Below are 21981 nucleotides of genomic sequence, written 5' to 3' on the forward strand. Positions count from 1 at the left end.
CCCAAAGGGGAGCGGGAGGCATGGGGGGGATTTGTCTGGGGCGAGCGGGGGGTCTTGCACCGGCCCTGGTACCAGTCAGGGCCTGAACTCGGCCCCACTTTGCACAAGTGGCTCAGCCCACAAAATGTATGTTCTATGCAAGTGACAAATTCACTTTTTTAATAATTGGCTTCTGTACATGAATATTTAAAACCCTTTGTGATCATGTAGTTTGTTACTTAACATATGAATCCTATCTCTGACTCCTTTTACGTCTAAAGTAGACTGCCAGTGACGTACTCTAGATCAGACTCTTTAATTGGATTCCTGGGCAATGATGAGCAAAACCGCGCTTAATCGGATTAGCGTGTTTCCTTATTTAGATGCCGAGGTAGTTCCTTAAGCAGGATAGGTCATGTTAGGACGTAAGGGACCTGATTGTTATTTCCTGCACCTGAGCTGCAAGTGATCACTCCTAACGAGGATTTAATATCCATGTGCTCGCTATACAAATATATATGTACCAATACTACTTGAGTGCAGGATTGGCTAAAATCATCAGGTTACTAATGTGTTGAAGGCAAAACAGTATAACCAAAAATATAATCAGTTAATTTAGCAAAAGATAATATGCAGCTATGGCCAGTATTCAATGCCTCAGATTCACCGTTTTTTTCAGTGATCTGGCAATTCGCTGGGTTAACGGCGAATTTTCTGTTAGAAAAAACAATTCGCCATATTCAATGGAGGCAATTCGCCACAAATGAACAGCGAATGTCTGCCGATTCGCCGTAAATGATTCTCCACAATTCGCCTGTGATTTTCAATGGGGTTTTTAGTGGAATTCGCCGACAGTGTATTCAATGCTGAAATGGAGAACTGCTTTCTCCATTGATTTTCCCCCGGATTCTCCATTTTACATTCGTCATCTTTTTTTGGTGAACTGTTATGTGTACTTGTAAAATAAATGTTTTCTTTTATTTTTTTAAGACCAAAAAATCAGTTTTAATTTTATTTGAAGGGTCTTGCTTTTTTTTACACCTTTACAAGCACCTCTTTTTTTTTTTTCCTCAGCGAACTGGCCAGATGAGCAGGGGGACGGGGATGCGGGGGACGTGAGCTGCTATTGGAAGGTACAGCCGGGATGGGTCCAGCAGTAGCAGCAGACCTCCGGCTACAGCAGCCCCAGCGTGCTGATAGTAGATGTCAGCGCTGGAGCCGGAGGTCTGCTACTGCTGTGCGTGTGACGTCTGCTGATGCGCAGTCAGTCAGTTCTGCCGGAGGGGTTATTACAGTATGCTCCCTGCCAAGGGAGTAGGAACCGGAGGTCTGCAGGAAAGGGAGAGAGCCGGGACAGGACGCCAGTGACCAGTAAGAAGATGGGTCCAGCAGTAGCAGTAGACCTCCAGCTCCAGCAGCCCCAGCGTGCTGATAGTAGATGTCAGCGCTGTGACTGCTGGAGCCGGAGGTCTGCTACTGCTGCTGAACCCGTCCCCATCCTCAGGCTATCATTGCGCTCCCCCGCCTGGACTCCACTCCATTCCCTGCAGTGCAGCCGCAGCAGCAGCGGAGAGAGCCGGGACACACACAGATCTGTGGTCCTGCATTCCACCATGCCCACGTATGTGCCTCTAGGTTGATCTGCCCAGATTTGTGATCCGGCATGCCCATACACCTGTCTCTTTGCTCTTAGGTCCCCTTTGCCCAGATCTGTGGTCCTGAGTGTTGCTATGCCCATTTATGTTCCCCTAGGACACCACTGCTGAGATCCTTAATGCCTCTATATCCATGTTAGCAGATCCATGCCCATTCTGCCCAGATCTGTCACTCTAAGGTCCCACACCACTGTGTGTGCCCCTAGGTCATCGCTGTCCACACCTCACAGATGCTACATGTTCCTGTACCACTGTCTGGCACCCCAGGACATCTCTGCCTATAACTTGCTGATGCTACATGTCCCTGTGCCAATGTCTGTGTCCCAACGCATCTCTGTCTGTGCCCACACCACACTCATGCTGCATGTCCCTACACCACTGTCTGGCACCACAGGTCATCTGTGCCCACACCTTGCTGATGCTGCACCCATGTCTGTGCCCTAGGACATTATGCCTACACCTTGCTGATGCTGCATGCCCCTACACCACTGTCTGGGCCCCAGGCCATCTGTGCCCACACCTTGCTGATGCTGCAAGTCCCTGCACCCATGTCTGTGCCCTAGGACAGCTGTGCCCACACCTCGCTGATGCTACACGTCCCTATCACCAGGTATGCGACCTATTACGTCTCTCTTCCGGGATATGTGGTACTGTACTCCGCTATACCAATGACAGTGGCCTGAGCACCCCCGTTCCAGGACCTGTGTAAGCTTGACAGCCCGTAAGCCTAGGTCTGCGCAGCATGGTGACAACTGCCCGGCTATACGTCACGACATGCCAACCGTACTCACCCATCAGGATCCGCATCTGCTTCTTGCCGAAAAGCCGGGAGAAGAGCGAGGAGATGTGAGGCCCATGTTCGGGGTCGGTAGTGGCCGAGGTGCTGCTCTGCTGTGTGCCCGGCGGCGGATACTCGTCTCTCTGCCACGTCATGCTCAGCCCCGGCAGCGCTTCCAACGCGGTCCCCGTGCACCCCCGCCGTTTCTCCAGCTCCATCACCAGAGTACTGTCCCGTCGCCATCCTTCCCGGCAGTAGAGCACTGACTGTAATTGGAGCTGGAGGACTGCTGCTGCGGGCTGTGCGGGGGGGGGGGGGGGGGGGGGGGGACGGGACACGGGGATTCGCCACTACATATATTCGCCTATATTCGACGTCAGGGGCAGCGAGCCCCTGACGCATTGAATAGTGTGGGCTGGGGGAGGCTCACGAATGAAAGAGGAGCGATATTTCCTGGCGAGCGCACTGCGAATCCAAAACAGGATTCGCTACCTACTTTGCTTTAAATTTTGTGAAAAAATTCTCAGAAATCATTGTTAACTATTCTCTGTTTGTGCTTTTTTTTTTTTAATGTGTTCCTTTTTTTTTTTTATGTGTTCCTTGGAAATTAGTGTTTTTTTTTTTTTTTTTTTCTTCACCATGTCAGTGATGTTGCAGTATCCTTATATAATGTGGTTCTATACCTATTTTCTGTGTGCGACAGCCGGGCAGGGACTGCTGACTGGTCAGCATCCTGTGACAGCAGCTGGATCATGGCTGCCAGGTGAGTGAGGTGCTAGCTGTTGGTTCTGCACCTTGAGATGGGTGCTGCCCTCCTGCCTGCTTTTGGCTGCCACTGCATTCCACCAAGAGAGTGGCCCTGCTGTCTGTGAGGTTCATTCAGGTTCTCTCAGGACTCCTGCTACCATACCCCTCTACCTGCCAGTCTTGTAAGTCCACTGTCTCTCTTTTAGCTATTGCTTGAGGCCTTTATTCTAATATATTGATATGATAGTGTTCACTCTAGAAATTTTTTAGGGCAGGGTGCTGACCATGGGAAGGGCACATTTTTCAATCGCGAGGGCACATTTTTCAATCGCGAGGGCACATTTTTCAATCGCGAGGGCACATTTTTCAATCGCGAGGGCACATTTTTCAATCGCGAGGGCACATTTTAATTGAAAAGGTCAAAATGGTGGCACCTGAGCTTCAAACCATCAGCACATTTATGCTATATAACCCATCCTGTGACACCTGAACGTCACACCATCCGCACATTTATGCTATATAACCATCTTGTGACACCTGAGCGTCACGCCATCAGCACATTTATGCTATATAATCCATCCTGTGACACCTGAGCGTCACACCATCAGCACATTTATGCTATATAACCATCTTGTGACTCCGGAGCGTCACGCCATCAGCACATTTATACTATATAACTCATCTTGTGACACCTGAGCGTCACACCATCAGCACATTTATGCTATATAATCCATCTTGTGACACCTGAGCCTCACACAATCGGCACATTTATGCTATATAAACAATCTTGTGACACCTGAGCGTCACACCGTCGGCACATTTATGCTATATAAACCATCTTGTGACGCCTGAGCGTCACACCGTCGGCACATTTATACTATATAACCATCTTGTGACACCTGAGCGTCACACCATCACCACATTTATGCTATATAACCATCTTGTGATACCTGAGCATCACACCATCAGCACATTTATGCTATATAATCCATCTTGTGACACCTGAGCGTCACACCATCAGCACATTTATGCTATATAATCCATCCTGTGACACCTGAGTGTCACACCATCAGCACATTTATGCTATATAACCATCTTGTGACTCTGGAGCGTCACACCATCAGCACATTTATGCTATATAACCATCTTGTGACTCCGGAGCGTCACGCCATCAGCACGGGGGGGGGGGGTGGAGATGCCAGCCACGTCCGCTGCTTTTGTAAGTGGCATGGCTGCCAAGAGCATGTCCGTGTGGCCCCGCCTCCTCTGACTGCACATAGAGTATGTGCAGTCAGGGGAGGTAATTCCACACGGACCTGTTCTATGCAGCGTGTGGGAGGAGGTGGGGCCACACAGGAGGAGAGGCAGCTGAGGCCAATGAATATGAAGGGGGCTGGGCTGCGGGGGGAGTGTCCACTCCACACGCTGCCGCGCTAGAAGCTTACAGTATGAGCTGGAGGAGACCTCTAGCGCGGCAGCAACTATTAACTTGTGCAGGGCGGGCAAAAACGGGCAGGGCGGAAATCGGCGGCTTTAAAAGGGGCAGGGCGCAGTGCCCTGTGAAATAAGCCTAGTGGGAACACTTATATGAGATATATGTATTATGTTTTAATCATTAATATAAACAAAAATGTATAATTTTTATGAATTATATAGATGGGCTCTCATTGATTATTTTTTTTTTTTGCTATATTTGTTTCCAGTGTCGTTTTTTGGGAGCTGCACATATATATCAGTAAAAGCACTTTGAAGTATTGATATTAGATTGGAATTCAAGGTAGCCCACTAATTGGGATATTATTGAGGTAAATTAATTTTGCGACTGATTATATCAGGGGTGGCCAAACCGGTCCTTGAGATCTACCAACGATCCATGTTTTCCAGATCACCTAGCTGGTGCACAGCTGTAGTCAATACTGTCACATTTTCAAACCTGCTGCATTCATTCCTACTATAGATCCACAGGTGGCCTGGAAAACATTCACCGTTGGTAGATCTTGAGGACGGGTTTGGCCACCCCTGGATTATATCATTGTAAGATATTTGTCTTTCATTTTACAGAATGTGCTTCAAAATGACAGGGGCTAGATTGGTTGGTACTTTATTTTTGTAGAAGCTTTGATCTCTCTCCTCCAGAGTGAGGCACCCCCACATCTTCACCTCACCAAAACTGGCCCTCGTCGCAAAATGTTGGACACCCCTGGTTTAGCTGCTTCATGGGCCGCATCTATTGAGTGCAAAAAGGGAAATCTTTGTCATTTTTACTTATAGTTCTTGTCTTAACTTTGAAAGTCTACAAGGGTTTAGTTTTGTGTCTTCATATGTTAAGTAATTTTTTATTGTTTACAGTATTGGTAAAGTCTTGTTAAAATGTTTGTCAGTTTGCAAAATTGTTTTAAAACCATAGCTTTTATTTTTGCTTGTTTTTAAGTATTGCTTGTCCAGGCTAACAGGACATGAGTATGTCCCCATATTTCTCTCTGGATGCAGTGACAGGCATTTGGTGATTTCTTTCCCTGCCCTCTATGTTCTCTTTTTTTCCTCCTCTGTTTTCAGCAATGTTAGTGCTTGGGTGGGGTCTGCCTTGTTCATTAAGCTTCCCATTCAACAACCAGTGGCTTTGCATTGGCTGGCCCTTCTGTTACATTTGTTGTGTCCGGCAGTCTGCAATTTCCAGTGTGCAGATAAAATAGATTTCTTTGGAGCAGAGGAAGCAACCCGTACTGATAACTCTGATGCAGTAGGTACATTCTTTCACTTACATGTGCTTAAACAAATGCTAAATTCCATGTGACGGCTCTCTGGGAAATGATTTTCTTTAGTTATTCTTGTGCCTAACTGCTGCTATGAGCGTTTTTATTTGTACAAGTAAATGGTCATCCTGCTATATCTTTCACATTAGATATGATTGATTTTAAACTATAGTGCAATTGTTATAGTTGATTAAGCTCTAAAAAAAAAAAAAGCATTATGTCCAACTACCATTTACATTGCATCCTAGTTGACCCTTTAGTGCAGTGTTTTTCAACCACTGTGCCGTGGCACACTAGTGTGCCTTGAGCTGTTCTCAAGTGTGCCCCCAGATCTAGAGATGCCCAAACCAGTTTACAGCCACCACCAGTTCAACTGTTATTTACTGGTCTCTTCTTTTAATTTAAAGGGCCAATGTATTTTATTTGTGTTACTTGTGGGGACCAGTGTGATTGTTTCTTATATGGGGGCAATAGGTTTGTTTTTTTCCTGTGGGGGCCAATGTGTTTTGCCCTGTGGGGATCTCATGGTGTGCCTTGGCAATTTAAAAATCTTATTTAGTGTGCCACAAGGTAAAAAGGTTGAAAATCACTGCTTTAGTGTGTATTATATTGCATAATTTCGCTTTCAGTCGATGTAGAACACCTTTTTATCGTTAATTGAGTTCATCCTGCCTTTTGTACATGTTTGACATTTTTGTTAACAGGGTGATTTGTTTTGCTGCACATGAAATGTGCTATGGGCAAGGTCATGTCTCATACTGAGATCCATCCCAGAAGTGTGTAGGTGCTCCTGTTGTTCCAAGTAATGCAGATAACTAAACGTGATTTTACAGAAGAGAAATGACTACTTTCACATGTAACTGCTTCTTGTGCTTTGTAGGAATAGGGAAGATGAAAAAATGCCTATGAATATAAGCCTGGTTCTTATGGCCACCTAAGTGTATAAGTAAAAGTTGGACTATTGACAGGAATAATCAATAAAACCTTATAATGCATACCTGGACAGATTTCTCTGAAAATTAGGATTCAGAGGGGTGTGGCATAGTACATGGGTGTAATTTAATAGGATTGCTCAGGTGTCCGCATTTACCACCAAAAAACATGAAAACCTCATGTTGACCTAGAAATTGGGGGTCATTTAATAGGATGAGAGATGCAGAAAGTGAGAGATTTGGTAAGAAATCTGCAGGTTTTTTTTTTTTTTTTTTTAAAGCGGTAATCATTTACACCGCAATATCTGGTTTTGCAGTCTAAATGATTGCTGCTTTAAAAAAACTGGAGATTTCGTACCAAATCTCACTTGTTTTTGTTAGTTTTTTTGGTGGTCAATGCGGACACCTGAGCATTTGGACTTTAAATTATACCGCTTTCAGACAGAAAAATCCCCAAATCCCTGTTTTTTTCCCAGATATCTTAACACGGGAAGGACCCAGGTTTTTGCTTCTGACCCCCTTTCACACAGCACATTAGACCCAGGTTATTCCCGTGTAGATCTTTCACACTGAACCCGGGGCAGCCCTGCAATGTACATTGTGTCATAAAAAATAGATTTTTTTTTGTGGCGCACACAGATGAGGTCATAAAAAGTGGGTGGTGACTGCACATGGGAGTGCTCTGTTTTTTTTTTTTTTTTCTAATTTTTTTTCTTCCCCTCTAGAGCAGCTCATGGACCTCCTCATCTTTCCAATGTGCCATGTCTGTCTGTTTTTCTGCAGCACATCTCTGATGCCACTGCCACGCCCAATCAGGGAGGCAGAACTGCTCAGCCAAACGTGCAGCGCCATGCTGCACAGCTAATAAGCGCTTTTTAAGAAGAGCCAGGATACAAAATCCTAGGCCAGAGCCTTTCAAACAGCCGACAACCCATGTCGGATCCGGGAAAAACCCAGGTAAATACCTAGGTCGACGGGTCAACTTTCTGTCTGAACGGGATATTAGTGTACCGAGGCCCTTTGCATGGCTCTTTTCTGTTGCCAGGTTTTGGCCCAGGTGCCTCGATGCTCATGGCACACCTTACAATCCATGATTGGAAATGGCCAAGTATGAAAAAAATGTCCCAAAAATTACGACCTTTTCATGTGTCGACCATTGGCATTTTGACCTATTGCTCTAAGCTGGCCATAAACCTAAATTGGATGAAAAGTGGCAAAATCGCATTTTGTTTAACATCCCATCCGATCCAATGCACGGTTCCGTGCACATCTGGCCAGAGTTTATACATTCATTGAAATCTCAGGTGTCTGGTGCACATCGTAGCTTTTCTTAGCACCTGTAATAAATTGAATGCAATTTGCTTTATATAGATATTTGCCCTTCCCTGTAGTACAGCCCATTGGATAAATTGCATGTGAAAATAGCAAGTATAAAATCAGAAGGAAGGACTCCCGCTGAGCTGCTGGGGGAATTCAAGAAAAATGGGATGAGATTTGAGTCTCAGGAAAGTTTTAGTAGTGTATAGAGGCCTTTAGACATTGCACGTCACCATCTGCACGTCAGCCATTAGTGTGTCCTAATACATTGTAGAGTATATTTTTACCTAACATGGCCTTGATATAGTGGTGTGACCTATTGCATACTACAATTGCTATAACTGTATTATTTACATTAAAACATTGTCCTTTGCCATTATTGCAGAAGTTGCCTCCACTGTATTCTGGTAGTATTCGTAGTGATCATTCGATCTCCCTGCATCTTATGAAACCTGTTCATCTTCGCAGTCTGCTGTGGTGCTTCTAGAACTGTATTTTAACATATGTGTTAAAATACAGACCAAACTGCTGGAAGCACCACACCCCAGGCAGTGAAGAGGAACTGCATGAGTTTTGGAAAATGCAAGGTGCTAGAATGAACACTGTCTTACCTGCAGCCATGTACAGACTCATGTGTTCAGGGAGGGCCTGGTGACAGACAACATTGCGATTCTGTTTCCCCTCCACCAAATCCCTGCATGCCTAAGGGATGATTTATGATGGTTAAATTAAAAATTTATTCCTTCTCCCATATGTGCCTGTACAATACAGTTCAATTAGGAGTAGGAGGAGCTTCAGCAGGTTTTGTCATTGCTGCTGCTTATTGGAGGTATTTGCTATCAAGTAGTCAGTGGCATACACTAGAATGATCTCAGACCTGAACTCACAATTTTGATGGGTCACGCAATTGATTGTGTGCACATTGTGAGGTATGTCTGTATGATGTGCAGTCCTGTGGGTCAAGAGGGCAATCCTCCGATCATACGTGCTGCACAAATGATCCATCAGCTTTGCTTGCGGTCGTAAGCAGATCGGATGTGCTTTTTAAAGTGCATTTGAACCTTCTTTCGACCTACATATGATCAGGAACCGGAAATTATTTTGTATTTGGTAAATGGCGCTCCGAGTTTGTCAAATTTCACATTGTACGCAATACAATTGTATAAAAAAACTGTATTTAATGTAATGTGCACTAGGCCACTTGTCAGGCATACAGTGCAATATTCTTCCTGTACATTGTATTCTGTAGTGCCATATCCATCCACTGCACTGTACTGTAGTTTTCATTGGTGGGCAGTTGCCAGCCAGTGGTGACGCAGTGTAATTACAGACTACGAATCATCTTTTGCCATTAGTTGAGTAGTGGCTAACCTTTGGCACTCCACATGTTGTACAACACATCCTAGCATGCCCTGCTACAGTTTTGCTATTTGGCCATGCTAAAACTGATGCAGGGAATGCTGGGATTTGTAATTCACAACAGCTGCAGTGCCAAATGTTAGCCATCACTGGCTTAGTGCGTCTTAACCCTTTGAGTGCCAAGTGAATTTATCAAAATAGGTGTAAAAAATTGCCAAGCAAACATGTTTATTCATCATAATAACCTGTAATGTTTACCTTATATAGGAAATATAATCTCTTACCGAAATGTTGGCACTGAAAGAGTTAATGGGACATCTGGCAAACGAAAGTGTAAAGTGCACGAATAGTGCTAACAGGTAACCAGTGATAAAGTAGTTACACCTTATGTGGTAATCATAAACCTATCACCAGGACAACTTATCCTGTGTTGTCCTCAAAACTCCATACTCTATAGATGGCTTAAACCATAGACACTTTAGGATTTCATAGATTAAGTTGTCCCCTACCACATATCATGTGGGGAGACCAAATAGACATCAGGATGGTGCAGCCCCTGCAAAGATGACCCCCGCTACATCTGTAGGTGTTCTTACTCTTTGTATTGTGTGAACATCAGCTTTCAAGTTTCATTGCGCACTTGATTGTGGCATACAGTAACTAATTTTTGTAAAAATATCTTATGGCAGGACAAGGCCATACTAAATCAACGATGAGCGTGGCTACTTCTGTATAGGAACATATGAGAATCAAACATTCGACCCGAACGTATCCCATGCAAAACATGGAATTTGGGCTGATTCCCACAATTTCTCAACCTTCTCTGTCGGAATTGTGGGAAATCTGTCCATATCGCATAAGTGTATGGGGAGCCTCAACTGTGTTTTTTAGTATTTATGGTTAGACTAAGCAGCTCCTTTTTTTTTTTAAACCTAGTACTTGTTGCCAGTAATGTTCAATAAAGTAGTTCTTTAGTAGTACACATGGCATAGTCTTCTAGTGATAAATATGTATGTTACCCTTACTTGATAGCAGCCATGTTAAGTGTCAAAGTCCTCATTCTATCAGCTCTTATTTGTTTTGTGTTTAACCAGTCCATTGTGATATTATTAAACTTTGCTGGCATCTGTTCATTGCTTTGCTTAATTGAAGTACACATACAGTTGTGTCCTCATTCATCTTTGCTGCAGTCATGTCAAACAGCCCCTCTCGGCATGCCAGGTTGCGTGACAATATTATACTGCCAGGTGTCCTTTTTATTTTTTTGCTGAAAATTGTATGTGTCACAATGCAGTATGACTATTAGGAACACAACTATGAGCGTCATTTGAGAAATGCGGTAAAAAAGCAAGTACATTTTTTAAAAAATCACCTTTTATTTCTGCTCAGTCTTGAGGGCGATGCACTCAGGGCCTGATACAGATCTGATGGCAGGGCTGCTTTTTTAGCAAATGTACAAAAATGTATTGCACTACAGGTAGGGTGACCAACTCATCCCTTTAATCCGGGACACATATATTAATTACACAGGTTCTGTGGCTGGCTTTCACCTGGTTTTAAACTGCCACAGAACCTATGTAATTAATATATGTCCCGGATTAAAGGGATGAGTTGGTCACCCTAACTACAGGTGGGACAGATGTAATGTGCAGAGAGAGTTAGATTTGGGTCTGGTGTGTTCAAACTTTAAATCTAAATTGCAATGTAAAAATAAACAGTCAGTATTGACTCTGCTTAGAAACAAAATAACTTACCCAAATCTAACTCTCTATGGACATTATATCTGCCCCACCTGCCGTGCAACATGGTTTTGTCCATTTGCTTAAAGAGCAGCCCTGCCTTCAGGTCTTAATCAGGCCCTTATTCCAGTGATTTGCTGTCTCTTAGCCTGCAAAGTACTCCTTGACAGCAACAATAACTTCCTCATTCAATGAGAGTTTCTTGCCACCAGGATTTACACATTTGGAATTAGAAAGAAGTCACTCCGGGCCAAATCAGGAGATTCCATTTAATTCTGCACAGAAGTCTTTTTTGTGGCCACAGATAAACCTCTCGCTTCAAATTACTACCGCAATTGAACAATGCTTTATTTGTTCCTGCAATTAGGCTTGGGGGGTTAGAATAGTGGAACTTTAAGGGCATGACGTCACCAAGGCGTTGTGGCGCCATCTCCTAGAAATTTACCACAATTGCCAAATGACCCTTGTAGACTGCTGATTATTTTGATATGACACTTGTTTACCTGTGTGTGTACAGATTGAGCTTCCGATTTTTTTCAATACGAGTTTGGTTCTACTCTGTATAGACTCAGGGCCTCAAAATCGATCCGACCTACAGTTGACAGCCTGCAAGACAGAGGTTTTCGTGCGTAGGGCGGAAGCGGCTGGTGCTCTGGAAAATCTGGGCATGTGCCCCACATTTTCAGGATGTGGTGAGGCCAAGTACTGCCTTTGCAACGGGTGCCATACAGTTTTCCGACACTCTGGGTCCTGACGGCCACCGGCTATTCTCCCTCGTGGGGGTCCACAGGGTGCCGAGCGCAGCGAGCCCGCAATTTGCTTTGTTGCGCTTGCCCCGCTATCTGAGTCCGGCCATTTGGGATCCCAACGTCATGCTAATGACTGTCGGGATACCAAATGTCTGGACCATATACCACACCCCTTTGCAACACTGTTTTGCTTGGGCTGTCAAGCCCTCTTGCGACTGAAATGCAGATAAGTCACAGGTGAAGATAGTGACCGATGGTCAAGATGTTAATGCCAAACTGCAATCGCATTGTTGTTTTTAGTGATCTCAAATGAAGGCAGGAGAGGGTGTGCACCACCTTCTGCATTTGTAACACTAAGCTGCTGCAATAAGCTTAGCCGATATAAAAGTGTATCAAATTAATCAAATAGTCTTCTGCATCCTAGTCCTGCATGTCAATGTAAAAAGGCGCCTGATGTTAGCATGTTTGGGGCTTGACAGCTCACTCATGCTAGGCATCTTGTGTAGAATGTCCTATTGCGACTAGATGTATGGGAACACATCTGTCCATTTGGTCTTTGCTACAGAACATATGCTAGGATCAGAGTGTAGGCACATCTTTCTGTGTATAATTTCAAGGCAGAGCATTAGAAGTTCTTTTTTGTTGTGCATACTTCAGTTTTACCAGCCACCTGATAAAGTATCTGCTTTGTTTTATCCCTGACAATCTATTAGTTGTCAGCTATTATCTTTATCTCTTTCTTTATATGGGGAAGAGATAGGATGGATATGGTGATCCACCTATAACCCTAAGGTGCCCATGGACTATGTTGCAAACAATCCCCTTTCAGCCACCCTGGACCCTCCCAGGTTGTAGGATCACATGCTATACATCACATGTGGCCCTTCAGCATGCAATGTATTGCATGCGATCGCCGCTGCAGGGTAGGGGGTCTGACAAGTAGATCGTACGCAATCCAATGTGCGCGAGACTGAACATTGGATCGGAATTATGACACCTGCTATTTAGACCGAATTCAGCCAATTTCTTGGGCTGATCCACTGTAATTGGGTGCAGTCTGGCCCAAATCGCATAGTGTATGGGCACCTTAAAGCATAGAATGTAAATTGGCTAACTTGAATGATGATGTTGTTGTTATCCTTAATTTATTTGGGGCCACAAGGAATCCGCAGCTCCCATGTTGAGTACCTAAATCATCGGTCAGGGAACTTTTTTTTTCCCACATATGTGGTAACAGATAAAGAAAGGTATTGCTGCACTGAAATAAACAGTGTGCAGTGTTAAAATTAAGAATAGTAATTTAGGTACTTGTGTATTAGCCGGGCGCCCCAATGTACGCAGGGTAAGCTACACTGTCTGCGTAGTCCAACGGCGTAATTAGCGTAGTGACTCCGCAGCAGCCTGGCTCTGTCCCCGGCGTCCGTGACAAGCCTAGTGAGCACCTCTCACACAGAGCTGGTAACCACCAGATCCCCTGTGCTGACGGACACCGGCGGAAAGGGGATTATGCGGGCGCCAGCGGAGAGGCGCTTCAGCTGTCTGAGACGCAGGTGCACCTCAGACGCTCCTGCATCTCCGTAAGTATTAGCACGTGCACCTCATGCATAAAGGGGGTATGCTGGCGCAAGTGCATCCTATGCACAATAAAGGAGACCTTTTCAAACCCCCACTATCCACGCCAGCCCGAATCGTTGCGAGCGCACGTGTTATGCGTCCTCCCGACCTATTCATACCCCCAATGTCCACGTCGGTGTGGAGTTGACTTTATAAAGAGGGGACGCGAAACACATGTGAAGTAATCCGCGGGGCTCGCTGTGCTCGCCACACTTTATAGAACCAACTCCACGCCGACGTGGATGGTGGGGGTATGCACAAGTCGGGAGGACACGTAACTCGTCTCATCGTGGGGCTCGCCACGCTTCGGGTTGGCGTGGATAGTGGGGGTTTCTTAGGAACACATTTGCACCTGTCATATCATACATCTGAAACTGTAATGACGACATGTGTTAACTGCGCTACTTCTGACTAACATAGAATTTGAAGGCAGATAAGAACCACTTGGCCCATCTAGTCTGCCCCTTTTTTAAACAGGTTACCTCAAACCATATTTGATCCTTATTTTTTTGCAAGGACATCAATATGCCCATCCCAAGCATGTTTAAATTGTACTACTGTATTTGCCTCTGCCACCTCTGATGGGAGACTGTTCCACTTAACTACTCTTTCTGTGAAGTAATTCTTCCTCCCTCTAGTTTCAGTGCATGTCCTCGTGTTCTGTTGCTCCTCTTCCTGTGAAGAATGTCTCCCACCTGAACCTTGTGAAAACCTTGATATATTTGAAAGTTTCTATCATGTCCCCCCTTTCCCTTCTCTGCTCCAAAGTATACATATTAAGATCTTTTAGTCTTTCCTGGTACAGCCAGGCATGCATATATATAGACTCTATAGATAGATAGATTCTATATGCAATAAAATTAAATTAAGGGAGTAATGGACGTTTGTGCTCCCGAGACACAGCCGGACAGGCATATAGATTCATATACATGCTCTGCTGTGTCTCGGCAGCGCGGCCATCCATTTCCCCCAGGATTTAAATTTTTACCCCATTTGGAGTAATTTACCCCAGTTCCCTGACCTAAATGAATATGCAAAATAGTGACTTAGAGTCGAATGCAATAGAGGACAAGTGAAGGGACATTGCATCTGCATCAGCAGAGGACACTACAGTAAGTATCAGCGTAGCAGAAAACCGCAGAATTTGGTACCATCAAAGTAAGTGGTTTAAGTAAGAAGAGAAAAAACACGAGGGAAGAGGGCCCTGTTCATAAGAGCTTACATTCTAAACTAGAGATGCTTGATTCCTGTAGAATTTTAAAAGTCCTCTAAGTATCCACCCCCGCACATGCGCACACACAAAATTACATTTATTGACAAAAACACTTCGTTATAATAAACTAATATTGCAGAGTAGTTATCATTGCAACTTAGACAAGTGAAAGTAAATGTCTAGTTTATTTCTCTGTGTACTATAACTGTGCATTGACTTAAAGCACTGCGCTTGTGCATGCGATTTATAAACTGATGACCTTTGACAAGTCTCTTAATGCAGCTGCATCCAATATACAAACAATAAAACAGTTCCGGGACATAGTCTAAAAACAAGTCTTGCTCATTTAACCTTGTAGGTTTTGTTAAATGACTGTGGGAAAAAATGCCCCAGACATCGCACAGCAGCAGTTAAATAAACATTTAGATTAACATATCAGTAATATCAGTGATTCACTTATGCTTACACTGCAGTCCGTTATGGGTTTGCTCAGTTGTTAATTGAAATGCTAAGTTTTATATATCCATTTAATCACGCTGTGCTGTGATCTAAGATGGCCACATTTGAGCATTACTGTATATACAAAGTGCCATTACATTGCTTGTGTTCCTAGTGAAAAGGAAAACCATGCTTCAAGTTTTCTGTCCAATCTATCTGGTGGGAACAAAAATCTGGTAATGTATGGAACTATAAGAGAATTTAATATTTGCTCCCACACTGGAAAACAGACAGTGGTCATTCAGACAAATTAGTTAAATCCATTTATTTGAACACATTTATCAAAGCAAATAATTTTTGTCCATTTTCCAGCATTTGGGAGCGATTGCTTGATTGTTCTATGCTCCCATACATTAGTGGGCTTGGTGGCTCACTGCGCTCTCCACACTATATAAATTCAACTCCCTGACTAAATGGATAGTGGGGGTATGAGCGTAGTAACTATAGTGGGCGCCCAACTAACATATAGAAGTACTGCAGATTTTTGTTCCCAAGAGACAGATTGACAAATCTTCAGGTGTGTGCCCACAAATTGAGAGCTTATGTACAATCCAATGTCTATCCACTTTCCCTTAAAATCCAGAACACTCCTGATCATGTCCACACTCCGGACCTCATTCTTGTTAATTCGCTCATATGCGAATTCGCACCCTTGCAAGTGAACCAGATTCCCCCACCCCCCGCCCCGCCTTGCGAATGGTGGTACGCCGGACCACTATTCGCAATGCGCAGACGTTCTCACTGGTTGCAAATTATCTTTTACATCCATTAGTAGCTTGCAGGGTAACACCCACATCATTCGATGGTCGCCGAGTATCGAATGATGTAGTCAGTGCACGTAGATCTAATGCCCCCCATACACGGTCCGTTTTTTCGGTCCGTTCTGTACTTTTAAAGTACACATCAGATCGCATCCCTAGTGCATGCAGTGTGCATGCACTGCGATCCGATACGATGTGTACCTAGTACAAAAAGGTACGTGCAGCACATACTTTTTGTACCGTACTATATGATGCGCGGGAAGCTGTTTCCATATACAGTAGTGATGGGCTGACCCCCATGTCCTCCATTCGCAAGGATGGGTGCGTGCACGCTCCTAACGCATGCGCAAACCATATACCACATCATTGACTTGATGGTCTACCTGCGGGCACACAAATTGGTTCATGATCATGCCCACACACTGAAAGTTTTTAAACTATTAGTCGTTCCAAAATCTTGCCGTGCTGATGGGCACCTTTTAATGCTTTGATGGAAGTTTTTAATTTTAACATTTTTCACGCATTCCATAAATCTGGTCAGTAGATTGTGGTACTGCCAATAAAATGAAATCTGATACTGGGTTACTTTTTTTACAATAATAATCATATGTGTTTATTAAGCATTTCCTTTTTTATAGATGTAATACCTGTAAATGTAAAGTTATGCAATATAATTGTAATGTGTTCAGGTGAGGGTGAATCCTCCAGACCTTAATATTGCAAAAAGTGGGGTAATTGTAATTGATTGTACTAGTAATTTTAGCCCCTGCCCCTGCCCCAATCCCTACAAAATAATATAATCATCAGAATTTTAGGTCCATGAAACCGTTCCAGTTAATGAAAAAATGTGTACAAGCCTAATCGCTGCAAGGGAATATTCAGGGGTATGGGTAATAAGGTCGACCACTGAAGTTCGACAGGCCTTAGGTCAACACATGGAAAAGGTCGACCTGGCTTTATCATGGTCAACACAAGCATACAGTCAAAAGGTCAACATGGGTTTTTCACTTTTCTGTCCTGAATGTCGACATGGACACCCTAAAAGTGTACCGCGCCCCCTCGCATGGTTCACTATGCTCGCATGCTTTGGGCTTGGTGCCTCGCCACGCTCTGAACACTTATATTCTCCCTCCTCGCCATAGTGGATGGTAGGGCCTGTGCCTGTACGCACTTGTTGGTTAAAGAAAAAAAACGGTGAAAAACCCATGTCGACCTTTTGACTGTTGACAAAATGCGTGCGTCGACCTAAAGCCATGTTGACCTTTTATAATGTGTCGACTTAATGTTTGACAACATTTTGACTGTCGACCTAGTGACCGTATACCTATTCAGAGAGGGATGTGGTTAGGTAAGAGGCTCGACTGTAAGCCATAAACTTTTAATACATTAGAGAGGGACATATTTAAACTAACATGAGTAGAATATTTGCTATGGGATTAACTTTATCCAGGTAAAGGGTCTAGATTGTAAGCTTGCGAGCAGGGCCCTCCTACCTCCATGTCTGTTTGTTTCTACCCAGTTTGTTTAATTACTATTTTTTCTAATTGTAAAGCACAATGGAATATGCTGCTCTATATAAGAAACGGTAAGTAATTAAATAAACGCAAAACGCACCAAATACTACTGTGCCATGCCACAGTTTTAGTATGCCTTGAAATCAAAACTCTAGCAGGGTATGTTGGAATGTTTAGTCCCACATCTGCTGGAGAATCATTTATACCCCGTTGTTGCTGCAGGCGGAAATTTGCCTTTTAACACGTTTTTTTTTTTTTTTGCAGTGTGAACGGGTTGCATACCCGGATATCATACACAGGTAAAACCTGTGTTTGAGATCTGGGTATGCAGACACGGGTTGACCCGTTCTCACTGCATAAAAACATGTGTTAAAAGGCAAATTACCAGATAGAACTTCTTCACCCAGGAATTTGCATTGGCATCGCTGCAGTCCATGCTGGGTAAAAGCTCTGTACTTTTCACTTACAGTGAGAACACGGTATTACCTTTCAACTAGTTGATCAGTGGTCTGGGAGAAATTTAGAACCTGTACACTGAGGGGTTTTGTTTTGCATCTACCACCACATACCTATTCTGTTGAACGGTTATGCGTAAAGGTAAACCTGTTCCATGGTTACGGGTTTCCCTTATGTGCTGTGAAGCTGCATGAAATAGAACACGCACAAAATGATGATCACGTTTTGCACAATCTTTTTATCTGTTCAAATTCTACCAGAACAGCCTATTGCACTTGTAACCTGCTTTATTACCTGATAAATTGTATGTGGTTTGCATTTGTATTGTAGGGCTCTAATAACAGAATGCAATTGTTGTCTATGTTTAACATACAATAGAACTTAAGGCAGAAAAAAAGTGCATTTGGGGAAAATGTTGGGAAATAAAGGACTAGTAATTAGTCTTCACATGTGAGAATCCAAGTGCAAATGTTGCCATATATTTCTTTGTGCCAGTTTATTTCTTCACTGCCAAACTTGAAAGCTGTTTTATTTACGGGTCACCCGAGGCTATGTCCTGGTTTGTTTGTTTTCTGGGATGAAGGATGGATTTTGTTGATTTTCCAGCTTTGCAAAATAAAAATGCCTTCTATATTCTGATTTTCAAACCTGTGAAAGACAATCCATAGGAATATGACGGTAATTATGTTGCATACCTATTATACAGCATACAACATAGACCTTATTGGCAGAGTATGCTGGCTCTAGATGTTTGCTGATGCATGTGTGCTCTCCTGGGCTGTTGCTGCTAATGAGCACGTCTCGAAGTACTCAGTGAGAGGCGTGCCAAGATGGTAATTGGGCATTTGACACTGTCTAATAGATTTTGCTGGTCAGCTTCTACTTTAGTGTAATCTTCCTCACAGAGAACTGCAGTTACTATCTGAACAATTGGCTTTCATATGAAGTCCATATGTCTTGCATTGTACTAATCTGTATGTGTAACCCACCATGGCACTTATAATTTATGCGTGTATGATATGGAAGTCTGTGGTTATAAGATAAAAGTGACTACTGTGTTTACATTATTTAGTGACTCCCAACTTCCCCACACATCCATCTTTCCCATCCATTGCCTATCAGTTTATCAGTCAATCAACCTATACTCTGGCCTCTGAGGATGATAGCCATTTACCCGATTCTTCTCTTGAAACTCCTAATGAACAATAGTCAGTATTGAAGTTGTTACATTAAGATTATTATGTCAGAGACTGACTCCCTCTCTCTCTCTCTCTCTCTTTTGCTGTTTCAGCATAATCTTAAACCATGACAACTGAAGCATCTTCTGCAGTTGAAATACATGATTCAAAAAAGTCTGAGAATCAGATTGTACCGTTGGAGACCTTGAATGAGGAGGGTCAGCAAGCTGATGAAAACAGGGAGGCAACTACTGACCACACTGAAAATGACAACCCTGGGGAGGCCGCACATAACGGAACAGAGCCCACATCTCCTCCAACCAGTCCTGGAGAAAAAACTCCAGGAAAACCAAAAAAGGAAAAGGAGGCACATGAAAGCAGAGGGATTTCTCGCTTCCTAACACCATGGCGCAAGAAACAGAAGTCCCAGAGCGAGGCTGAGCCAGCAGAGGAAAACCAAGATGGCATCGCTGATTCAATTGAAGTAACACCGGGAAATGAAGGGGAATTGAACAACGGAGATGAAAAGTCAACAGAAGGTCAACATGTGGAGGCAGAGGACAATAAGGAAACACATGATGTTAGTAATTCAGAGTTACAGGTGTGTGTTGCATTTGTATATATTCTCTTCAGTGCATATGGTCACTGACATACTGAGTTAGTGTTCCCTCTAGAAATTGTGCCGGGCAGGGGGGCGGGCCAGGGCAGCCGACGGCACACTTGTGGGCAGTCCCGGACCGCCGACGTCACTAAAGTGGGCGGGCCCAGCCCCACTGAAGATGCTGGGGGAAGGTGCCTTGATGCCGGGGAAGCGCCGGGCATCGCCGTCTAAGGCCGCGCTGGGCTTCCCCGTGCAAGGAGTCGGGCAGGCACCAGGCTGTTTTAGCGGGGCGCTGCTAGAGGGGCAGGGCGCATTTTGCCCTTTAAAAAACGGGCAGGGCGCAGCGCCCCGCTAAAACAGCCTAGCGGGAACACTATGAGCATATGTATGCACTGTATTCACTGTTAATAGTAACCAGATTAAGTTTTGTTTACCAGTAGGGTCACAGCAAGTAAAATGAGTTTTTAGGATTAAAACCATTGCATGTTGACCCAAACTCTTATGTTTACTGCAATTTGAAAACTTCTTCAGATGTTTTCCCATTGTACACCTAGAACGTGGGCAATGTAATATGGTGTGAGTGGTTAACTCACACCTAGTATATTAGAACAGTGGTTCCCAACCTTTTTTCTCTCCCGTACCCCTTGATTAGGCTTTTCATTGGTAAGTACCCCCTCCTCTCATTTTGAAATATGGACAGTACTTAGCGGTATGCGGATCCTTATGCATGTCCTTATATTAAGGCGGAGCGGAGGAGTAGTATACAGCTAGGAATTATGCCCTTCTGTGTCTAGACACTGGTTGTGTATTATCTCCAGGATTCCCGCTAACACCGGTAGGATTAATGCCGCTGCTTCCTCCACCTTTGTCAGTGTTGGGCAGATGACTGCTGCTGTCTGAGGGCAGCATGGGAAGCTCCCAGTGGATTGCTGGTCAGGCATATGACACAACATGGTTTGTCACCATGGCAATAGGTCTCCTTCAGCCATCAAAAGACCTTTTCATCGTCCGCCATTACCAATATTATTTTCAAGTACCCCCAACTGGTCTGCAGAGTACCCCCAGGGGTACTAGTACCCCAGGTTGGGAACCACTGTATTAGAACATTAAAAAAAATAGACCAGCTTCTGGTTGGCTTGTTTGACAGAAGCATGCATCGCTCAGAGAGATCCATGCATGCTTTTGTCAGTGAAAGTTAAGAATGCGTTTAAAGTAGAAAAAAATGAAGGTTCTCCCCAAAAGCATAGCCAGTCCTCTGATTGAAAGAGTACAGGGTAAAAAATGACTGAAGTGCTTCTGTATTTAAACAACCAGCTCTTGGAGTGAGTTTGATTTGAAAAATAAGGGGGAAGGTAGGGTTCCCCAGTATTTTTTGAACAATCATTGGGTTTCACTAATTAAGGAGATAATGCCAAAGCTGGGGTCGTTTTTATAATGGTTCCAGCGTCCGCAGCAATACACCCTAACTAGTAAACCCAGACTGGGGTTTCCTGATAGAGGCAAAGATGATAGCATTGAAGTATAACATTTTGTAATAATATTGTCCGTTATGAGTGGGACTATAGGTCCCGCCTTCCCCTGCATGCTGGTTCTTGGAGAACCGTAAGTACCAGCATAAGGGCTAACTGGTACCTAGATGTATGTGGATAGATATAGATTGATAGATGTGGCCCTGTAGCCCTGTGGTTTGCTTGTCCAGTAGAAGCTACAGTTACCTATAAAAAAAAAAAAAAAAAAAAAAATTCTAAAATATATTTTTGTTTCAGTGTGGGCTTTTTATTTTTAAACCTCTAGCAAATTACCACTTGCCTATTGCATTATTTCACTGGACTTCAATTGTTTTATATTTGATTAAAACTGAAAATATACCCAATCTATATACCTTTTTGATCACTTGTGGTGTTATGTTGCATGACCAATCAAACATTCCGGATGGCGATTCCAAATTGCCTTTGGTCAAATGGCTTGGCAGGGCGTTTTATAACTTTCATAATGAATCCCAAGGCAATGTCTACTTGTCAAGAATAATGTCGGTATAGAAATTGTATACAGAAAAGAAAAAATGGATTAGGAATTCTTAATAGAATATAGATCAGTGGTAGCCAACTCCAGTCCTCAAGTGTTACCAACAGTTCACT

General features: G+C 43.7%; 1 protein-coding gene across 24 annotated transcripts in view; it reads left to right on the top strand.

Annotated features, from left to right (window-relative positions):
• The window catches only part of EPB41L2 (erythrocyte membrane protein band 4.1 like 2), a 191929-nt gene that overhangs the window by 32779 nt on the left and 137169 nt on the right, over positions 1-21981 (top strand). For all 24 annotated transcript variants that reach the window (XM_083176718.1, XM_083176720.1, XM_083176728.1 and 21 more), the window contains exon 2: positions 19356-19843. In XM_083176718.1, coding sequence (XP_083032844.1) covers positions 19370-19843 — 474 coding nt within the window. In that variant the 5' untranslated portion in view covers positions 19356-19369. The remainder of the gene's footprint in view (positions 1-19355; positions 19844-21981) is intronic.

Source organism: Crinia signifera, chromosome 3, assembly GCF_055691185.1.
Source record: "Crinia signifera chromosome 3, ASM5569118v1, whole genome shotgun sequence".
NCBI lineage: Eukaryota > Metazoa > Chordata > Amphibia > Anura > Myobatrachidae > Crinia > Crinia signifera.